At 47.5% G+C, this 19,015-nt stretch overlaps 9 protein-coding genes and 1 non-coding gene across 10 annotated transcripts; 6 read left to right on the top strand and 4 right to left on the bottom strand.

Moving 5' to 3' along the window:
* Nucleotides 1-363: 363 nt before the first annotated feature.
* Nucleotides 364-2,012, top strand: L228DRAFT_249110 (golgi GDP-mannose transporter). Its single transcript, XM_018333017.1, has 4 exons — nt 364-868; nt 923-1,010; nt 1,070-1,453; nt 1,510-2,012. Exons 1-4 carry the CDS (start codon nt 644-646, stop codon nt 1,947-1,949), a joined length of 1,137 nt encoding a protein of 378 aa, XP_018186860.1. The 5' UTR covers nt 364-643; the 3' UTR covers nt 1,950-2,012.
* A 554-nt stretch (nt 2,013-2,566) lies between these two features.
* On the top strand, nt 2,567-4,203 carry L228DRAFT_249109 (hypothetical protein). Its single transcript, XM_018333016.1, has 4 exons — nt 2,567-2,642; nt 2,703-2,733; nt 2,802-3,495; nt 3,580-4,203. The coding sequence occupies exons 1-4, from the start codon at nt 2,627-2,629 to the stop codon at nt 4,027-4,029; spliced, it is 1,191 nt and encodes a 396-aa protein (XP_018186859.1). The 5' UTR covers nt 2,567-2,626; the 3' UTR covers nt 4,030-4,203.
* Nucleotides 4,204-4,439: 236 nt separating this feature from the next.
* Nucleotides 4,440-6,628, top strand: L228DRAFT_170141 (estradiol 17-beta-dehydrogenase 1). The gene is made up of 8 exons (XM_018329470.1): nt 4,440-4,676; nt 5,050-5,276; nt 5,364-5,377; nt 5,487-5,666; nt 5,755-5,869; nt 5,981-6,152; nt 6,266-6,358; nt 6,449-6,628. Exons 1-8 carry the CDS (start codon nt 4,533-4,535, stop codon nt 6,542-6,544), a joined length of 1,041 nt encoding a protein of 346 aa, XP_018186858.1. The 5' UTR covers nt 4,440-4,532; the 3' UTR covers nt 6,545-6,628.
* On the bottom strand, nt 6,461-7,810 carry L228DRAFT_249108 (hypothetical protein). Its single transcript, XM_018333015.1, has one exon. The coding sequence runs from the start codon at nt 7,642-7,644 to the stop codon at nt 6,712-6,714; it is 933 nt and encodes a 310-aa protein (XP_018186857.1). The 5' UTR covers nt 7,645-7,810; the 3' UTR covers nt 6,461-6,711.
* On the bottom strand, nt 7,790-9,929 carry L228DRAFT_170144 (rai1 protein). Its single transcript, XM_018329471.1, has 11 exons — nt 9,812-9,929; nt 9,562-9,724; nt 9,250-9,492; nt 9,161-9,192; nt 9,072-9,099; nt 8,996-9,003; nt 8,839-8,942; nt 8,609-8,779; nt 8,241-8,540; nt 7,886-8,158; nt 7,790-7,810 (listed from the first exon to the last, which is right to left on the bottom strand). The coding sequence occupies exons 2-10, from the start codon at nt 9,628-9,630 to the stop codon at nt 8,010-8,012; spliced, it is 1,104 nt and encodes a 367-aa protein (XP_018186856.1). The 5' UTR covers nt 9,631-9,724; nt 9,812-9,929; the 3' UTR covers nt 7,790-7,810; nt 7,886-8,009.
* Nucleotides 9,930-10,193: 264 nt separating this feature from the next.
* On the top strand, nt 10,194-11,434 carry L228DRAFT_249105 (hypothetical protein). Its single transcript, XM_018333014.1, has 3 exons — nt 10,194-10,782; nt 10,891-10,953; nt 11,057-11,434. The coding sequence occupies exons 1-3, from the start codon at nt 10,401-10,403 to the stop codon at nt 11,158-11,160; spliced, it is 549 nt and encodes a 182-aa protein (XP_018186855.1). The 5' UTR covers nt 10,194-10,400; the 3' UTR covers nt 11,161-11,434.
* Nucleotides 11,243-13,202, bottom strand: L228DRAFT_249102 (DUF410-domain-containing protein). Its single transcript, XM_018333013.1, has 6 exons — nt 13,023-13,202; nt 12,773-12,900; nt 12,417-12,634; nt 12,217-12,292; nt 12,071-12,147; nt 11,243-11,979 (listed from the first exon to the last, which is right to left on the bottom strand). The coding sequence occupies exons 2-6, from the start codon at nt 12,817-12,819 to the stop codon at nt 11,402-11,404; spliced, it is 996 nt and encodes a 331-aa protein (XP_018186854.1). The 5' UTR covers nt 12,820-12,900; nt 13,023-13,202; the 3' UTR covers nt 11,243-11,401.
* Nucleotides 13,203-13,295: 93 nt separating this feature from the next.
* L228DRAFT_t97 lies at nt 13,296-13,389 on the top strand. The gene has a single exon. It is a non-coding gene; the product is annotated as a tRNA-Gly (tRNA).
* Nucleotides 13,390-13,983: 594 nt separating this feature from the next.
* On the bottom strand, nt 13,984-15,505 carry L228DRAFT_240160 (aspartyl protease; the record flags this gene model as incomplete). The annotated part of the gene is made up of 2 exons (XM_018331214.1): nt 13,984-14,933; nt 14,992-15,505. The coding sequence occupies 2 exons, from the start codon at nt 15,503-15,505 to the stop codon at nt 13,984-13,986; spliced, it is 1,464 nt and encodes a 487-aa protein (XP_018186853.1).
* Nucleotides 15,506-16,992: 1,487 nt separating this feature from the next.
* L228DRAFT_231908 (replication factor C subunit 4) lies at nt 16,993-18,551 on the top strand (the record flags this gene model as incomplete). Its single annotated transcript, XM_018330581.1, has 6 exons — nt 16,993-17,078; nt 17,137-17,357; nt 17,430-17,529; nt 17,621-18,043; nt 18,140-18,239; nt 18,317-18,551. The coding sequence occupies 6 exons, from the start codon at nt 16,993-16,995 to the stop codon at nt 18,437-18,439; spliced, it is 1,053 nt and encodes a 350-aa protein (XP_018186852.1). The 3' UTR covers nt 18,440-18,551.
* Nucleotides 18,552-19,015: the final 464 nt, after the last annotated feature.

Here is a 19,015-nt window from a genome sequence, read left to right as displayed (position 1 = left end):
AATTGTCCAGAGATGGTAAAATTAGAGATGGATTTAAGAGCAAAAAGGCTAGCTGCAGCCCGACAAAGGAGAACGTACGACGTAGTCGCTCCCCCCTTCTGCCGCATAGAGTAAAGTCAGCTTATCCGTCAGACGGACGGACCCTCGGGGAGGCGAAGGAAAGACTTTCAAACTTTTGCCCGGTACGAGTACTTTCTCCTTTGGTACTTCCCCCCTGCAAGGTATCTCTGTATTTCCCCCTCGCCCAACTTGGCTGGCACTTGTCTATCTGGTACGCGTCCCTGTGTACCACGTAACTCTGTCCACAGCCTTTCGTATCTTTCCTCGTAACGTCTCAATTCTCCAACTTTAGTGTCCCCCGTCCCCTTCCTTCAAAGCCTCCATCTTTTCTGACATCTCCATCCCCTCCACCTGGGCAGTCAATCTTTTCAGCTTTTCTTCTCCTGCGTCTTTTTTTAAACAAAGTCTTCTAATACTCGCTTTCACTTCTCGCTCCATTGGGTTTCTTTCCTTCTTTCTCGATTTTTCAATTTCATTTCTACCCCAAGCCTCACATTTCATCTTCAAGTTATATTCCCCTTTCCTTGCAACGCACTTTGTGCAAAGGCCACCTTTTTAGGACAATCACCACCACACAGTCGCCATGGCCGACGACAAGAAGACAGATGACTACGCCATTGAGATGGGCGACCGCACTGAGCCGTCTCCTCCTCCGAGACCAGCTCAGCCGCCTGCTTCCCCCGTCATGCATCATGCCGTGATTCCGATTCTCAGCTACTGCGGTTCCTCCATCTTGATGACCGTGACGAACAAGTTTGTCCTGTCTGGCACAGGATTTAACCTCAACTTCCTTCTTCTCGCCGTTCAGGTAATTCGATCCAGTGGCACCCGTCATCGAATTGGTCAGTTGACAATGCATTAGGCCATCGTTTGCGTCATTGCGATTCAGACATGCAAGTCTATGGGTTTCATCACCTACCGAGACTTCAACACCGACGAAGCCAAGAAATGTATGTGATGAATACAATATCGAAACTTGGGACCGCATTGAATAACATTTTGGCCACAGGGTTTCCCATCTCCGTGTTGCTAATTGGAATGATCTACACGAGCACCAAGGCGCTCCAATATCTATCCATTCCCGTCTATACAATCTTCAAGAATCTGACCATTATCCTCATCGCATATGGTGAGGTGCTTTGGTTCGGTGGCTCTGTCACCGCAATGGCTCTATTCTCTTTTGGTTTGATGGTGTTCAGTTCCATCATTGCCGCGTGGGCTGATATTCAGCACGCTCTTGGAAGCTACGGCTCCTCAAGCAACGAAGCCTCTGATAAAATTTCGACTCTCAATGCGGGCTATCTGTGGATGTTCATGAACTGCTTTTGCACCGCCACCTACGTCCTTGGCATGCGAAAGAGAATCAAGTTGACCAACTTCAAGGACTTTGACAGTATGTCTTCTACTGTGAAATTTTTTATCATTGGATTTGTGCTAACTACCGCCTAGCCATGTTCTACAACAACCTTCTCACCATTCCCATCCTGCTCGTTTGCTCCATCTTCCTCGAAAACTGGTCTCCCGAGAACATCAACATCAACTTCCCCCCTGCGCAGAGGAACAATATCATCCTTGCCATGGTCTTCTCTGGATTGTCGTCCGTCTTTATCTCGTACACGTCAGCCTGGTGTGTGCGCGTCACATCCTCTACGACCTACTCGATGGTTGGCGCTTTAAACAAGTTGCCCATTGCTCTCAGTGGCCTCATCTTCTTTGACGCGCCGGTTACTTTTGGCAGCGTCTCTGCCATCGTTGTCGGTTTCGTCAGTGGCATTGTCTATGCACTTGCAAAGATTAAGCAGGGATCCAAGCCCAAGTCTGGACTGCCTACCGTCAACCCTACCGTCAGCGCTAGCAGCCAGAGTGCCCGCGACAGCTTGAAGTCATAGACGTGTTTATGAGAGAAGCCTTGTTATCGATTGGCTTGTCGGGGGGGGGGGGTGGAAATTAGAGAATGGTATTTATAGTGCCATGCTTTCAGACGGCGTTGGATAGAGGATTATAATGTCCTCGATTAGTTCTTAGAATAGACAAGCTGTTTTCCATTCACTAGGGGAGTCATTGGGCCAAGCTGATTTCATGGCTTGTTAGTGCATTTGTCGCAGCACTCCTTTCCAGTGATCTTTGAGCGGCTTTTTTCCCCCACTGCTTTCTCTTTCTCGATATTGGTATTTGATTTGGCTTTAGAGAAAGCTCCTGCTGTATACCGTTTTAAGACTTTCGGTGTGGTGTGGCTTATGGGTGATATGATACCGCGGCCTAATTGAAAGGCATGAAATGATAATATATCAACATTTTTCCTAAATTATTGATCAAGCAAAACCCGCCTTCAAAAATAGGTTGTCGTATGTTTGGTTAGCATAGAACACTTGATCGGCGGAACTCTTCATGTGCTCTTAGTGAATGGTGACGTAGGTAAATAAGGTATGCTTTGAAGCCGCGTAGATACCGTCGCTACTCGGCTACTCGTAGCCAGCTACTTACTCTCTCCAAGCATGAGCAATGGATTGGCCGAATTGGTAGAAAAATCAATGTGATCAATCCCATTTGGGCCGTCTTGAGAAACATGGCGGCGCAGCTAGGTAAGATATTCTATCCTCAGTAGTTTCCTCGCTTTAATAACTGACAAAGTTCGTTTGCAGATGCGGTTCCTCCCCCGCAATCCCAGTCATCGTATGCCCTCTCCGATAACATAGGCAGTAGTATTCATCTTCGGCTGGCTGACTCTCGTACGTATGAAGACTGTCTTTTACCCAAGGCTTTCTTCTAGGGCAACTATCGATTGTGATACTCATTGGAGCATTCATCAAATTTTTCGTTTTTGGTGACCTTCCTTCACCTGAGGCCACTGCTGCGACGTTTGCGACAGCTCGCCGGCAACGCACTCTCGCCCACCGTCGATCAGTGCAGAGTCAAGCGCCGCAGCCAGCGTCACTACGCAAAAAGCGATCGAGTGCGCTTCGCAATCCTCCGCCTCTGACGACTGATACAATACTTTCAAAAACTTACTATAACGTTAATTCTCATCAACCAGAAAGCTTGGACTGGTTCAACGTCCTCATTGCGCAGACAATAGCCCAGTTCCGAAACGATGCACACCACGATGATGCCATAGTGGAAAGCTTGACATCGGTTCTCAATGGCCCTCATAAGCCTGACTTCTTGGGCGACATAAAAGTAACAGAAATTAGTTTAGGCGAGGACTTCCCCATCTTCAGCAATTGCAGGGTCACGCCAGTTGACGAAGATGGACTTGGAAGCGGACAAGGAGGCCCCTGGGGGGAAGGCGGACGCCTGCAAGCTAGAATGGATGTAGACCTCAGTGACTTTGTCACCTTGGGAGTTGAGACGCAATTGATCCTCAATTATCCAAAGCCTCTTGTGGCTGTTCTACCGGTGGCTCTCGCAGTATCTGTTGTCCGTTTTAGTGGCACGGTAAGAGCAGTCTTCCCTGGGAACTTGGGCAGGACCAGTTTGCAACTTCTCTTTCAATAAATATCTGATCTAATGTTCGGGCAGTTATCGATATCCTTTATTCCATCGTCTCCTCGAGGGCCTTCTCCGACCACGCTTGCATTTTCTTTCCTAGATGATTATCGACTTGACCTTTCAATTCGGTCTCTTGTCGGCTCTCGCTCTCGACTGCAGGACATTCCAAAAATTGCTCAGCTGGTTGAAGCGCGCTTGCACAGCTGGTTTGACGAGCGCTGTGTCGAACCGCGTTTCCAGCAGATTGTCCTTCCCAATCTATGGCCGCGGAAGAAGAATACGCGCGGCGGTGATGAAGCGTCCAAGCCTTCTCCTTCGAGCCACGAGAGGGATCTTCGCGAGGAGGCGCAGAGGGAGATTGAAGCTGAAGCAAGAGCTCAGAGGGAGAGGGTAGAGCGTGAGGGTCTCCGATGGAGAAGGAGGGCTACGGGGGAAACATTCACAATGCCCGGTGCAATGCCTCCAGACTCAGTGCCATGAGCAGCATAGGAAGAGGCACAGGTCCGAGTGGTTAGGAAAAAGTATTGGTTTGAACGCATTATTCGGCGCATTTTAGTAACTCTTTCTCATTGTGACGGAGCTTGACTTTGGTATTTCGCAAGTACAGAAATCTCATTTCGTAGATGTGATTTAGAGCAGGAGAAATTACATGTTTATGAATTTGGTCTTTCAATATGCTGCTATAGATTCTCGGAGATTATTTTCACTCAGAATACTTATTTTATGCATTGTGTAATGATGGCGCTGTAAAAGGCGGCATCGGAGAGAATTAAAACCAAAACGCCCTCTCGGGGCATCTCCCAAGCTAATGAAACCCGTCTACCCGGTGGGGTTTCCCGCACTAGGACACCCCACGTTTCAGGCGAGAAACCTCACTGTCACACGCAACTACGGAGTATATCTCAATGGAATCGTCCATGAACGAGAGAAGTGGAACCATGACAGACGGATGCGCCATTCCACAAAATTAAAAAAAAAGAAAAATGGACGAGCAAAGAGTATCAACAGAGACTGATACACGGCATTCACCATCACCATCGGCGCGGGATCGCAACTCACAATTGCAATTACCTCTATCTTGTGACCCACCTGGCCCCCAGAATCCTCCGAAAGAGGCAACATGGATTGTGAGTATACTCTGATTCAGTTCCTTGCTAGAATTTTCTTACGCACTCTTGTTCTTTGTTTCAGGTTAGTCGGTGAATCATTGCATATTTTCTTGAAATATGAATGAGGATTTGTTTCTTTGAGCTTCGATATATGTATTTGCCTTTTTCTTCTACCCATCAAAACAAGACACGCCCATGCAGAACATGCAATTATGTACATTTTCGTATTATGTGTTCTTCTTCATTTGGGGTTCCTCTGGAGGACATGTGGGTTAGTAGAACAAAAAGAAGAACCAAAGAGGAGAGAATAGCTGTTCCGCAAAACTCGCGCGTGCTGACACCTGTTATGGGAAGAGCCAAGACTGAGGGAAAAGTAAACTAACGTTTCCAGATCTTTGGCGCAACAGGTCATATGGGTCGATCGTTAGTGCGAACGGCTTTAGCCCATGGAGATAAAGTTACGGCTGTTGGTCGTGCATTTGAGGATTCTCCGGAATCAATGCAAGACTGGCATCCGCAATGTATGGGGCTGTTGTGTGACGTTCGTGTACGCGAGACCGTGGATGATGTGGTGACCAAAGCTATTGCGCACTGGGGTCGTGTCGATATAATTGCAAAGTAAGTAGACATGGCTTCTACCTTTGGTATAAATAGATTTGGGCTGGCATTATTCTGAAACTAACGTATATTTTTGTTGTTATTCAGTTGTTCTGGATATGGTAAGATGCTCCTGCTCTACTACCCCTGCGGAGTGTTTCGGATCAACTGAAAGCTCCCAATTCGTCTGAAAGAGAGGGTACAGTATACGATGCTAAGTGTCAAATATAGGTGTCATTGGGGCGTGTGAAGACCAAGACGATTACGAGATTCGCAATCAATTTGACACGAACTTCATGGGCACTTTGAACATCATTCAGGCGTCCTTGCCCTACTTTAGAGAAAATTCGGGTGGGCGATATTTGATCTTCAGTTCTACATCTGGCTCTCTTGGTGTCCCGGGATTAGGACGTAAGTTTTACTCTTTTCTCGAATGCAATTGCAACACGGCAGGAGTATTGGACAATTGCCGCTGATATTGAATCTTTCTTTTCTGCAGCCTACTGCGCAACAAAATATGCTGTCGAGGGACTCATTGAAAGCATGATGTATGAGATTGATTCTTTTGGTATCAAAGCCACTTTGGTTGAGCCAGGGCTGGTCCGACGAGATGAGTACGTGACCCTCGAAACCACCACAAGCAGACACTTAGGATCCCGACATTACCGAATCTTTTCTGTGCGACATATTTTTGAGAAGTCATATTAACATGGAGCAACATGCAGTCCTGATGACGATAGTCCTCAACTACCCGCTTTTGGCCATTTCATAGTAAAATCCGCTTCGGAACCATACGCCAGCCCAACCGCTCCCGCAGGCCATGCGAAGCGGATGTTACAATGGATTAGTGATCGGCAACGCACCAGCGCGGTGAAAAGCGCAGAATTGATTTGGCAGGTATGTCGTGCAACCGTGGAAGCCTTCTTTGATTTGCGCAGCTAGATCCTATCATTTTCGACCCAAAAACCAGACGGATACCGAGAGCTAACTATCCCGCCTGAACCATTTAGCTTGCGCACTGTTCCTATCCGCCTTTGCGCTTCCTCCTGGGAACATACGCAGTCGAAAGCATTAGAGATAGGCTCAGGTCGATTATTGAAGAGGTAAGATCCAATCCTTCGACTCTCGAACTCGTCCAATCTGCTCTCCAAAGACATAGTTCTGATGCATACCTCGAATATATTGCTTTTTAGATCGAAGATTGGAAATATTTAAGCTTCCCATCCACAGCCGAGGAGGCAGCGATGGCCACTGCAGCGGAGCCAGGCCAACAAGACGATGACGCTTGAATGAATATTTGACGTGATTTCACTAAAGAAAACTAGTTCGGCCTCAACACGAAACAATGGCAAAGCTGACCAGAGATCAAAACCAAGTTTCCAATGCGGCGGCGTTTGCAGCTCTGTTCAACCTGCGTGGGCATGATAATACTTTCCAAGCGTGTCTCCGCCGGCAGCTATCCTAGCCTATACAGGAACAATTCAGTCAACCCGTTTAGCTCATCCGTTCCCCAAGTCAGCCATGCCAAGGCTGGCAGATGTCGAACTTGGTCATTTTGCCCGCTGGGGGAGATTTGGACGCCATGATCATAAATGAAAAAGGGAAGACCATTCCAAGCTGCGCACAGATCATCGATGAGGCCTTGGTCACATTTAAGGCTGCCGCTGATGAAAAATGAGAGAAGCTTGACACTTCTCATACGCTTGAGGGCCGCAATGGCTGTGCTTTGACGCGGGAGGAGCTGAGGACCAACGGACCACACATCGAAATAAGATCTAAGATTGAATTGGAAATGCGTCAATCTCAAATCCGTGCTCGTGAAGTGATCAATCAGTTTGGCGAGAAAAATATCGTCGTCGTCATTGAACTCACTTCCAAAACACACGCGGTCTATAGTGACGGATCTGAGTAGGGGTACGAATTTCTCTGCAATTCCAAGGTCCGGCGTACACGCTGGTTTCTTATCGAGAGCTTCGGGACTTGGCTGTTCCTTGGACATTTGTGCGACGTAGCGGGATGCCCGGGCACCGAAACCACCGGGGACGGTATACCAAAAGAAATTCTGGCCATAAAGAATAGGCAAAGCCTCTTCATAGACAACCCTGCAAGTCGAAAGAATTGCAGTCCATATTCGCGGCTCCGTCGCAATGAGGCTGTTGCCTTGAATTGTGGACGGTCGAGGAAACACGATCGGATGGCTGTGACTGCAGAGGAGATACCAGTATATTTCGCAGCGTATCTCGCTCGGGAGACTCAAAAGACCCCGAGGCCTTTCCATATCTTCCTTGTCGTCTTTGTCGCTGCTGGCGTTCTCCTTCCCTTCGCTAGTCGTTGGGATCGAATAGACACTATCATAAACGGATATGGATTTCGCAAATTGACGCTCCATGCATTCGAAGTATTCCGAGATCGATAAATTCGACACTTCGAAGAATTGTCGTAAGAAAGAGCGGATTCTGGAGAAGTATAATATTTGGTCTTTTCGGCATTGTCTCTATATATATTCCAAAATGGGCCGTGACGGGTTTTGTTGGCAGAAGACACAAAGAAAACACCTGTTCAATTAACGGTTAGCTTCACGCGAACCAGAAGACAAAGCCGAACGTGACATGACAGCGTTTAACACATACAGATTCATCTTCCATCCATAAAATAGGACAGACAATAATAATAATAATAATGATAATTACTACCTGCCTCCCTCCAATTTACTTACCCTAGTCACCCGACTCTTTGTTTGTGGATCACCGACCCTTAGCTGAATTGGTTGCGCCACTGCACAAACTCGGGGGACAAGATGCTGCCATAACCGCTGTCCTCGAGCTTGAATACTTCAATGACGGGCGACTTTTCTTTGCGACGTATCCTCCACACGCCATCGCTTTGGATGGTCTGCTTGAGCCCTATTGGATAATAAAATCAGCTTTGAACCTCCCTTCACTTCACTTCACTTCACTTCATCACTCGAAAGAAAAGTTTTCTTACACTCAAGAAAAGAAGCGGTAAAATTTATGCAAAGGTTTCCATCCCAGCTTCTCATGCCCCGTTTTTTCACATTAATAGGGATGTCTCTCGTCTCGAGCTCCTCCAGTCGTTGCAGGATTCCATTTCTGTTTCGAAACCCGACAATGATTTTCGGCACGCCGAGCAGAAACGATTGGATCCAGAATTTGAGCAGCTTTCTTTCAAACTTTTGCATGTCTCGGTCGCTGTATATCTCTTCTGATGTCTTCAGTTCCACCCAGTTGATGGGTTCATCTTTGTTTTCTGGCTTTTTGTCCCATACTGTACTGAGTGAGCTTGGAAAGGCTCGCGCAAAGGGAATATATATAGGTACGTTTGGGGTAACTCACCTGCGTCCACTTCGCCACCGATAACGAGCCTTGATTTGCCAATGCCTGTACGGACTACGGAGCAATATTGCGCGTGGTTGTTGACGATTTCGTCTTCTCGGCTCTCGATATATTCTCGACTTGTTGCGTCCCAGGTATCTGGAAGAAGAGATATCGTCTCAAATTTGTATCCTTTGAAAAATTGTCCTGTTAGGGTTATGGTACTTCCGAAACCTGAGGGTAAATCTCACCCCAGAAACTCATCAAGTCCTGCGAGGGGCCTCCACGTCGAGGAGGTTGGCTTTTTTGCATTTGCCATTGGGCTAATTTATATTCGTGGTTTTCTTCTATGAAGCTTGACAAATTGTCAGCGGAAGCAATTATCAGCATGTAACCGTTGTATCTCACATTGTTCCCTAAGAGTATTTCTCATGTCAGCTGCGACACGGCGTAGGTTAGATAAGTGTTTCAATAGATAGCTTACCTGAAAAAAGGTCGCGTTCATTTCAAATCTTGAGATGTGTTAGCGGAGATCAACCCAGACGAAGAGAGAAAAAAGCGTTTCGTCCTAACCCATTGAAATTGTCGAAGGGGGTGGCCATAATCTAAAATCGAGGTTAGAAATGATGCTTCATCTCGGTCTCCATAATTGCATGTCCCACCTTGGTCATCATCCCCCGCCATGTTATAAAGTCGGCCTCGCATTTGCTTCCCGTTTCCTTCTCTGACTCTAATATCGTTTTCAATAGACTGTCCAGGTGGTCGTCCGCGGTATCGTCGAGCTTTTTGAACGATTCGTATCCCTTGGAGAGGTCCGCGCCCATTGAAGGTGGATAATAGTAGCGCAGTGACGAATCGTCGAGCCGGAATACATGGTCATCGTCGTAAGAGAAGTGGGCGATTTCCTAACCATGACGCATTGTTACTTTCCCGTCATTGTAAAAGGTAAGGTAACAGTAGGACCTAAAGCGTACCTTGGGCCTGCGGATAGCTGCGCTGGAGCCTGCAAAGCGATTGACGGGCTGCACATCGAATATACTCATGTTGAGGGGAGGCGCCAGCGGGCGGCTGGGAATGTGGCAGGTTGTATCGTTCAATTGGGATATAATCGGCGCTCAGGTGTTCGCTCTCTTGCTCCTGATGACGCAGTCAATAAATCTGGTACATATGCATCGTCGACGCGACCAAGTCGGCGACGGTATTGGATGGTCCTATGGTCCTTACCTAGATATTCCTGCGGCGATCATTTACCAAATTGCGCGCAAAAGTCTCCGTGGAGGTTAGTGTTGCTGTTGTCGCAGTTGAAATGCGACTTGCTCGGACGTTCCTGCGAGCTCAAGGCCGTAGAGTGCTCTAGTGTTGCTCTTGCTGCTGTACGCAGTAGCTCTAGGTAAAGTCGGTAGTTGTGGGGTTTAACGAGTCCGGTTAAGTTTTTCCATTGGACCCTGAATCGACACGCTGATCCATGTATCTAAGCAATCAATGCTTACCGGAGTAAACCAAAACAAACCTATCAACACACAAGCCCTGTGGTCGCTGAAACTCAAAAATCGAGTGCGGTGCACTTCGACTTCTACGCTCTCGCCAATCTCGAACAATAGACGTCTCGCTGGACAGAGAAACGTCTAAGTCATAGACATTTGGAGGGGACTTGGATCCATTTTCCCCCTTCAAACCCGCATTTGGATCGGGAAAAGCCAAGACATCAACGACACTCAAGACTCGAAGAGCTTTGGAATACCATCACATTTGGAATATTCTTTCTTTTGAGTTTTCGTGGTATCACGCCGCATCGCAAAAATTATTGCTAGCAATGAATTCTCGTCAACCCGCACCGCGGCCCGTGTCTACTGCAGGCGTCCGTCGGAATCTCTTCAACCAGCATTTAAGTCGACGCCCGCCCATGACGGGACCGCCCAACCACAGCATAGCAAGTTCCAGCTCAGGGTCAAATCAAGTTGCAGGAATAACTCTTCCATCTTCTATTGGCTCTACAGCTTCGCAGCACATGGGCTCGGATGCTATGACAAGTTCGGCCGTGGCAACAGATAGTAGCAGCGATATCGTCGTCAGAGATCGAAACGGAAATTATCAAGTGCAGATGCCTTTAGTGATGTTTAGCGGGGAAGGGGAACTGGGCCAAGGAGAAGGAGGCTTGGGCAGTGGTGGAGATGAAATTGGCAGTGAAAAGGCCAGTAAGTAGATTGATAATCCTGGATTGTTTTCATTTGTGGGAGCTATCGCCCTGTCCCTTCTGTTTCTCGTGAGATGTTCAGTAGCAGAGATCTGACTATTTATTTAAGAGATAGGGGCAAGACTTGTTGAGCTCTACAGAAGTCATAATCGGCGTGCAAGTGAGCCTGCTGGTGAGTCAATTCAACGTTATTGCATGCGGGTTTTGGGCGCCTTGAATGCGCATTTTCAGAATTTTCTTACGTGTGCGCAAGTTCCTAAGCTGATCTCTTGAAGAACTTTTCGCTGCAGTTCAAGCCAGTCTTCGCGCAAAAGCAGCCTCCTTGGATGAGGATGATTGGATGTTCGAAAGCGAAAAAGATGGCTTCTCAAACATATAAAAGGGACATGAATCACTTCAGGGTTGGGATACTTGGGAAAAAGAAGGAATCCTTGGTTTTCTGGAGTCACGGTGGAGATATACCCTTTCTTTCTTTGCATTATTTTGGATTAAGAAAATATTTGTATATTGCATCACACCCGGGCACGGTACTATACGCTTAGAACTTCCCATGAACTACATGGGCTTTGCGAGAAATGTGAAAAGAAGATGAATGGCAAACAAAATGTTAGTCAAGAATGTCAGTCAAGGTCGACTGCAGGTGGCGCGGGGCTTTCAACCTTTTTCTGCTTTGGCTTTCCACTATTCGAGCCACCGGCACCGCCGCCCATGAACAAGCTTCCCATCATATCAAAGAGCGGATTGCCTGGTCTCGGAATTCGAATACCAAAGTACATCTCCCCAACCTGCTCGAGGGCTTCATCCCAGATGCCGACATCCTTGATGTGAACAGCGTAATGTGTCTTCAGCTGCCTGAAGAGATCGGCGCTACCTCTCTGCACAGCCAAAAGCAAAAGTGAAAGGAAGTTTAGCAGCGGCAGACTTGGATAGAGTCGCACATCGGAACTTGCGCTGCTCACTTCCTGCACCCCTAAGCTACCGCTTGACTGGCTGAGCCGGCTGGTGAATAGAAGTAACGCTTTATTGGCGGCGCGGAGATTGCCCACAAGGAGATACGGGAAGACTGCTCGCGCAGCATAGAGACCAGCAGTGTGAGACTCGTCCTGGGTATACCACTCATACTCCAAACGGGCCAAAACCTCAGCGGAGTCTCTTGTACCAAGAGTGAGATGTCTTTCAGCATCGTACGGTTCTTGGTCTAGAAGCAGTCAGATAATCGTTCCATTTACACTCATTTTCCTCTTTTGGATATAGGGCGAAGAGAAAGGAAAGGGGGAGAAGAAACTTGCCTTCTGCATACAGCGTACCGGCCACATGGTGCAGCTCTGGATCGCCAGCCGCGAACTCGCCAAACTTAGATGACCAGCTTAACACCAGATTATCAGCATGTCTCTGCCCAAGGCAACTTTCTCCTGGGTAATAATCCATAGCATACCTGATCATTTCATTGACAAAACGCTTTCGCGTAGGCTCCTCAACAGGGAATGCTCTTAGCAGGTCCGTTAATCTTCCTGTTTTCCGTCGTCAATCAACCGGTCAACTCTTTCCCGACACTTCTCCGGCAGGGACTTAACAGCCTTAGATTTGGGATTTGGCCATTTCCTCTGTCCTGGAACTTTTTTTTATCTCCCATACCTTTGTTGCCTGAGTCCGGCTTCAGCTCAGCCTTGTTGTAGACGTCCATCAAGAACATGCTTAGGTCTCCACCACTACCGCCCTGGCCAGCGTTAAGCAGTGCCAGGGCACCAGACGACAGGATATCAATAGCGGAAGCATAATTCTCTTGCTTGATGTATCGCGACGTAATGACCCGGAGCTGCTGGTGCGCTTCATAGTACTGGCCTTCCTCAATCCTATGAATGCGAAAACACGAATAAGCACGTCATACTTGAATACAGCCATTTCGAAAGCCGTTATGCAAAGAAAGCCCCCCTTAAGGCTAAAATCTTCGTACTATGGCTACCACTTGAGGAGAGTGCCGCGCTACTCACTTCTGCCGTTGTCGCGCAATGGTCTTTTCGATTCTCGCGGACGCCATCTCTCGCTATTGTTCGCTTTTCTGTGGAAATTATATCTTTACAAGCTTCAGGCAAGCTAATGATCAAGTATCGATCTCAATCTACCAAAGGTCAGCGGTCATGTTGTCCGTTCAGTTTTTTCGCGATGGCGAGATGGCATCGAAACTCATGAGGCCAGAAGAGGCCGGCCTGCGGGGTCCCCGAAGCTGCGCAATGTACTTACCGTTATGGCACAGTAATCGTTATTCGAGAACTCTCTCAGGTCAGAGACAATGCACGTCTTTGAACTTAAGATCTGGGTACGAGCGAGGGAAAAAGAATGCAAGTGAAACGTAGGTATCCAGTGGGTAGCCAGCAAGATATGATATGCCTGGAGTTTTGACCTGAGCAAGCTTACATAGTGTGTTGGGTAGCTGGGTGTTGTGACGCAACTTGCCAAATTGTTGTGGTATATATGGCGGAATTTTACAGATATCGGTACCAAATTCCTATTTCGGCGCCGATGGTTTAAGGGTAGAATTTATGCTTCCCATGTGGTTCCCACAGCATCGAATAAGCATGAGGTCCGAGTTCGAGTCTCGGTCGGCGCAAACTTTTTGTCGATAAATCAAGTTTTGTTTTTTAATTTTTCTGTTGCATTTTTGTTTCATTTTCCCTTGATATCCTGTTGTTTTTATTTTTATTTTTTCTTCCTTCTCGCGAAATTTAATTTTAGGCAGAATCCAACTTATCTATCACAAATTGTCATGATATGGAATGCCGGGTCTGCTGGGTATGGGTCGAGCCGTTCTGCTCTTTCATGGCTTTATGCATTTACATTGTGATGGTGTTGAAGAAAATATGCTTGCTATAGATGAAAATAGGAGACTGGACTAGGAGACAATCCACCTCAGGGGCCTGGCCCGGCCAAGTACAAAGGAGCGTGCTGTACGAATGAAACCGCTTATTTACTGAAATCCCGCAAATTATTGTACAGATATGTGTAAGAATTTTGTGGATAGAACAAATACGGATAGTCCTTGTTATCCCAAGGTAGTCAAGACGCTAAACTGCGCAATCATGAATCATCTATACGGAAAGAAAGCCACGCCATATCATGCATGCCTAGGGATATTTCACCGTAAAAATATCCATAGAGAATAGAAAGATCAAAGGGAGAAAACACGATCAAAGGGCAAGCCTTTTTAGACAGCCAAGGCCAAACCGGCTGCCACGAATCCAGCTGCCAGAGCAAGAGGCACTCTTGTCGATTCGGCGCCACTCTTGTGGGTGGCAGTAGCGGTTGGGCCAGAGATTGTGCCGGAGCCAGTGGGGTTTCCAATGCGAGCACCGCCAGTTTGCACGGCTACGCTGGTGACGGCGCCGGTCACTTTGGTTGCACCGGGCACGCCAGTTGAGTTGCTAATCTCTTGGATATTGTTGTCGGTCGTGTTGAACTTGGTTTGAGCCAGCGAGATTTCATTATTGGTGAGATCGTAAACAATGTAGGCGCTGCGAATAAAGGTGTCGCCGAGGACAAGAGTGCTATTGTCGGCTTTGGCGATGCCAAACAGGCAGGCCGGAGTCCCATCTTTGAAGGTGAGTGGGTTGCCCTGGTCATCAGTGCCAGCGTCGAGAACAAGCTCATCCATGGACACGGAGATCGTGGGTGAGCTGAAGGTATAATCAATGGTGGTGTCATTGCCCGCCAGTGAACACGGAACAAAAGCAACACCCTGATCCTCGGTCGCGCCGACGGCATTATAAATCTCCTCGGTCACATCGTTGGGAAGGTAGCTGAGACTGCTTCCGGAATCGAGGAGGACACCCACAGCAGTTCCAGAGGCGGTCAAGGTTGTTTTCTTGCCACTCTCTGTGATGCTTACTCCAGTCAATCCAATGAGAAACTCTTGATAGAAGCCGTCCTCCTTGATAACAGGGACCGTGGAGAGTTCCCCAGTATATTTGGCCGTATTGACTCCGCCAAAAAGAATAGCGCCCTCTGAAGAGTCGAGGTCGTTCAACCACAGACTGTAAGCATTCGAGTTGATCATTCCCTTGTTTGCCAAGAGTTGCGGCAGGTTGGGGTAAGGCTGTTGTTGGGCGACGTTAACTTGGACCTCATTGATGGGGTAACCAATACCCAGAATGCCCTCTGCAAAGAAAATGTTAGTTATCCAGATTTTTTGAACAAGGCAATTCATATGACTTACGAGCTGAGGATGAAACATAGCCAATGCCAAACTGAAGATCCGTCACGTCGGCGCCCCCAATGTGTAGAGTATCCGTAGCATAGTCGCCTTCTGCTCCAGAGCTGTCGGCATATTGTATCTGGAAATCGCTCGAAACATAATGGTATGTTGTAGAGTGGTTGGCATTGTATGTGCCGGACTGGGCACACTGATCGCCTTTACTTTTGCATAATGATGATTCGGCAGAATTTGTCCAAAGGTCGCTGCTGCCGGTGTCGATGTGGAGTCTCAGAGTTTGTGCCGGCGTTCCAATACTGACATTTGCAAAATACAATGTCTCCTCGTTGTCAAGCGTTTCCGACACGGTCGTTGTATCTCTTCGGCGTAATCGATCTCTCTGCGCGGGATTCGAGACGGTACGCCTTTGAATATCCAAGCCAAAGACAGCTGGATTGTCTCGTTCAATGAGCTGAATAGCCTCAGTGCCAATCAAGCAAAGGCCGACGGCCAGAGCAACAAGCGAACCGCCTTTCATGTCTGTGGCGTCCACGAATGTGCCTCTTTGTACGGGGAGACGGGATGCAGGGAGAGTCTGCGCCGTGAAATTTGATCGATTATGAGGGCGGCACGGAAGTTGTAAGGCACAGTAACGAAAATAATGGGACAGGAGGGTAAAGTTCGTTTCTAGGAGATGCTACAATAAGGTGACGCGGGGATTGCTGGTTTTAATGCCGATCACCCTTACAAACGATTTGATGAATGTGCTAACTAATTGACCGGGGCAAAATAAATTACGCAAGAGAGAGCATTCAGGCTGAAAGGGGCAACGAGGCCGTAGGCGCTTTCATTCGTCACCTCGCCACACTAAGTTGGGTGAATGACATTTTAGGGAGCGCATGTTGTGAGAGCAAGGAGCGAGGAGGGCGCAGCAGCAGCTTAGGGAGAACAAACATCCGACACCAAAGCGGCGGCCTAGCAATGTAGTGCATCCGACTCCAGCCACACCCAGGCCCTTCCCACCCAGTCGAGCTACAGGTTAGCCTTGGCCAAGAAACATCTACTACGCTTTTGCTCTGAAATGTAGAAAATATCAAAAAATGAATGGAGGGTAACAAACCACGTTGTACAGGATTGTTGTGAGGACGCGCGTTTTGGAATTAAGTTGTGGCTTAGATGATGATTGGGACCAAGTCAAGTTAAGCCTTTTAGTCCCGTCGGAGCCTCGGGTGTCTGTAGTTCTTTTCTGCCGAGCAATAGGCAGCTTCCCTCACCCTCCATCTTGACATCTGTAGATTCGCTCGGCGCCTTCACAATCCATTTGCCGAAGCCCCGATTGAAGGGCCTGGAGGGTGACCGAGGGACGCTTGCCTTGAATTAGCCAAAATACTATTTTCCCCCAACCTCTAGCCTGAGTCACTAGGAGTAACTCTGCTCATTGTGCTCGACCTGCGAGCCACGCGGACCAAAAAGCCGCATGGCAAGTCTTTTCGGTGACGGAGCCTTTTAAAGTTCCGACAGCAGCGGACCCTTGGCATTCTTGATGATGATGGTGGTGATGATGCAACGATTTCAAAAGGTAATACGGTCCAAAGGCCCTGAGCGAGGATGTAATAGTCTCTCAATTTTTGGCAATGTACACGTTGAGCTGTGCACCTGCACTTGTGTCCTTCTAAAAATGGATTGATAAAGAATCTCGTACACTACTTGTCAGACGGCAACGTCATACATTGCATGGTGCGAGCGCCGAGCATACGTAGTAAACTGGGAGGCTGGCTAGTACGAGGTGTATGATTTTGTACCGAGGAAGACCGAGGACAGATTATGCTGACATAATTCTCTATTTAGCATCTAAAACTATATCTTATCTCTCCCTGATCATCTGTCCATCTTGCTTCGCTAATATTTCCATATACGGTTCACGCGTAAATGGGATTCTATCGCGCGGTCACCGAGGCACGTCCCATGATGGTCGCGACGTTCAAGGAGAAATCTGTATAATTTGCAAAGCATCACGAAATCCAAATGGCAGAATCATCCAGTGCCGGCAGCCGTAGAGGCCTCAAAGCAGACAATAGCGCTGCAGCAGCTGTGGGCTACGAACTGCCATGGTCCGTAAAATCCATTCGTTATAATAGACGCGCGCCGGCTGACCAAATATCTCAACAGGGTTGAGAAATACCGTCCAATCTATCTCGACGACATTGTTGGCAACACCGAGACTGTGGAGCGATTGAAAATCATCGCCAAAGATGGAAACATGCCACACGTTATTATTTCAGGCATGCCGGGTATTGGAAAGACCACATCCGTTCTTTGTTTGGCACGGCAACTGCTCGGCGATGCCTACAAAGAAGCTGTCTTGGAGCTCAACGCGAGTGACGAAAGAGGTATATTCTACCTCCCCAGCGAACAGATGCCATGGTTGAATTGTAACAAGAGCTAACCAAAGCAATGCGCAGGCATCGACGTTGTACGAAACCGAATCAAGGGATTTGCTCAAAAGAAAGTAACCCTGCCACCAGGCCGCCAAAAGATTGTTATTCTGGACGAAGCAGATAGGTAAAATTCCCACTCGCAACGCCCCGAAGGGTGCGCTACATGTACAATGGATATCAACTTACCGTCAATTTTTTTAATTCAATCGAAATAGTATGACATCAGGCGCGCAGCAAGCTCTTCGACGTACCATGGAAATCTACTCCTCGACGACCCGCTTTGCTTTTGCTTGCAACCAGTCCAACAAGATCATCGAGCCGCTCCAATCGAGATGTGCGATTCTGCGATATGCACGACTTACAGACGCGCAGGTGGTCAAGCGCATAATGCAGATCTGCGAGGCTGAAAAGGTGGAACATTCAGAAGATGGAATTGCGGCACTTGTCTTCTCGGCAGAGGGCGACATGCGACAAGCCATCAACAATCTGCAGAGCACACATGCTGGCTTTGGCTTTGTCAGCGGCGATAACGTCTTTCGTGTGGTTGACAGCCCGCATCCCATCAAGGTCCAGGCCATGATCAAAGCGTGCCATGAGACCAAGATAGATGTTGCCTTGGAGACACTGAAGGAGCTATGGTAAGCTTTTTTCCGCTCTCCTTTCCTCGCAATGACCTCGGGACACATTATAGTCAATTGATGTTTAACAAAACTGACTCTTTTGGACAAATGCAGGGACCTGGGCTATTCATCGCATGATATTATCAGTACCATGTTCCGGGTAACAAAATCCATCAATTCGTTGAGTGAGCATGCAAAATTAGAATTCATCAAGGTTCGTTTTCCAATTCCGATCTGTTCTTTATTTATTTATTTATTCATTTTATTACGTTGTGCTCACCCCCTACTTAGGAAATTGGATTTACGCATATGCGCATCCTCGAGGGCGTGCAGACCTTCCTCCAGCTTTCCGGGTGCGTTGCCCGTTTATGTAAAATCAATATGCAGCCCCAGCTATTCGTGGCTCCTTCGTGATTTTATTTTATGCGAAAATGTGTTCGGGGGGTGTGGCTTGTTTTTTCCCCTTAGATCTGCATCATATGGCGTTGTCAACAGGCGCTCCACGGGTCGATATCAAGGTGTTATATGGTACCAAATCTGCTTTATCTTAGCTTCAAAATCACATTAAATGGAGCGTCTATTATCCTTTTCTTCTTGTTTTTGCAGTGTCTCCATGTATAGGGCAGGTGCGATCTCTGCAGATGTCAAGCGGCTTTTGCAAGGGGGAGAGTAGGAAGAGGACAGCATCCATTCTCTCCGCTACTTCAAGTATCTCCTTTGCATGAATCACACAACAAAAGAATCTATCCTTTCGCATAATCTTTCGCATAAGCTTGCATTTCAAATAAAATTAGAATTAAGAGTACCAAAAGCATATATGGGGTATGAAGCTGAAAGTGAGAATAATCCGGGGTTAGCTTGTGCCATTAGGTAGGTTGAATTATGTGAAAAGCCAAATGATTTGGGCTCGGATAAAGAACAAAAATTTAAAATCAAGATCTCAACACTCTTGTTTGATTATTCAATCCATGTCGGGTGTCTGTGTGGAGA

The sequence above is a fragment of the Xylona heveae genome (genome assembly GCF_001619985.1).
Source record: "Xylona heveae TC161 unplaced genomic scaffold L228scaffold_8, whole genome shotgun sequence".
Taxonomy (NCBI): Eukaryota; Fungi; Ascomycota; class Xylonomycetes; order Xylonales; family Xylonaceae; genus Xylona; species Xylona heveae.
This window is presented reverse-complemented; position numbering and strand designations above follow the sequence as displayed.

Bases quoted from the DNA above. Each gene is read 5' to 3' on its own strand.
- L228DRAFT_249108 (XM_018333015.1), bottom strand. From the start codon at position 7,644: ATGGAGCGTCAATTTGCGAAATCCATATCCGTTTATGATAGTGTCTAT.
- L228DRAFT_249102 (XM_018333013.1), bottom strand. From the start codon at position 12,819: ATGGCGTCCGCGAGAATCGAAAAGACCATTGCGCGACAACGGCAGAA. The intron at 12,293-12,416 runs GTATGGGAGATA...GACGGAAAACAG, and splicing joins GCCGGACTCAGGCAACAAAG to GAAGATTAACGGACCTGCTA. The intron at 12,148-12,216 runs GTATGCTATGGA...TCTGGTGTTAAG, and splicing joins TTTGTCAATGAAATGATCAG to CTGGTCATCTAAGTTTGGCG.
- L228DRAFT_249109 (XM_018333016.1), top strand. The intron at 2,734-2,801 runs GTATGCCCTCTC...GTACGTATGAAG, and splicing joins CCCCCGCAATCCCAGTCATC to ACTGTCTTTTACCCAAGGCT. The intron at 3,496-3,579 runs GTAAGAGCAGTC...ATGTTCGGGCAG, and splicing joins TTGTCCGTTTTAGTGGCACG to TTATCGATATCCTTTATTCC.
- L228DRAFT_170144 (XM_018329471.1), bottom strand. From the start codon at position 9,630: ATGAGTATATTCGATGTGCAGCCCGTCAATCGCTTTGCAGGCTCCAGC. The intron at 9,493-9,561 runs GTACGCTTTAGG...CGTCATGGTTAG, and splicing joins CAGCTATCCGCAGGCCCAAG to GAAATCGCCCACTTCTCTTA. The intron at 9,193-9,249 runs GTGGGACATGCA...CCTCGATTTTAG, and splicing joins GGCGGGGGATGATGACCAAG to ATTATGGCCACCCCCTTCGA.
- L228DRAFT_249105 (XM_018333014.1), top strand. From the start codon at position 10,401: ATGAATTCTCGTCAACCCGCACCGCGGCCCGTGTCTACTGCAGGCGTC. The intron at 10,783-10,890 runs GTAAGTAGATTG...TATTTATTTAAG, and splicing joins AATTGGCAGTGAAAAGGCCA to AGATAGGGGCAAGACTTGTT. The intron at 10,954-11,056 runs GTGAGTCAATTC...GATCTCTTGAAG, and splicing joins GCGTGCAAGTGAGCCTGCTG to AACTTTTCGCTGCAGTTCAA.
- L228DRAFT_170141 (XM_018329470.1), top strand. From the start codon at position 4,533: ATGGACGAGCAAAGAGTATCAACAGAGACTGATACACGGCATTCACCA. The intron at 6,153-6,265 runs GTATGTCGTGCA...TGAACCATTTAG, and splicing joins GCGCAGAATTGATTTGGCAG to CTTGCGCACTGTTCCTATCC. The intron at 6,359-6,448 runs GTAAGATCCAAT...ATTGCTTTTTAG, and splicing joins TCAGGTCGATTATTGAAGAG to ATCGAAGATTGGAAATATTT.
- L228DRAFT_249110 (XM_018333017.1), top strand. From the start codon at position 644: ATGGCCGACGACAAGAAGACAGATGACTACGCCATTGAGATGGGCGAC. The intron at 869-922 runs GTAATTCGATCC...ACAATGCATTAG, and splicing joins TCCTTCTTCTCGCCGTTCAG to GCCATCGTTTGCGTCATTGC. The intron at 1,454-1,509 runs GTATGTCTTCTA...ACTACCGCCTAG, and splicing joins CAACTTCAAGGACTTTGACA to CCATGTTCTACAACAACCTT.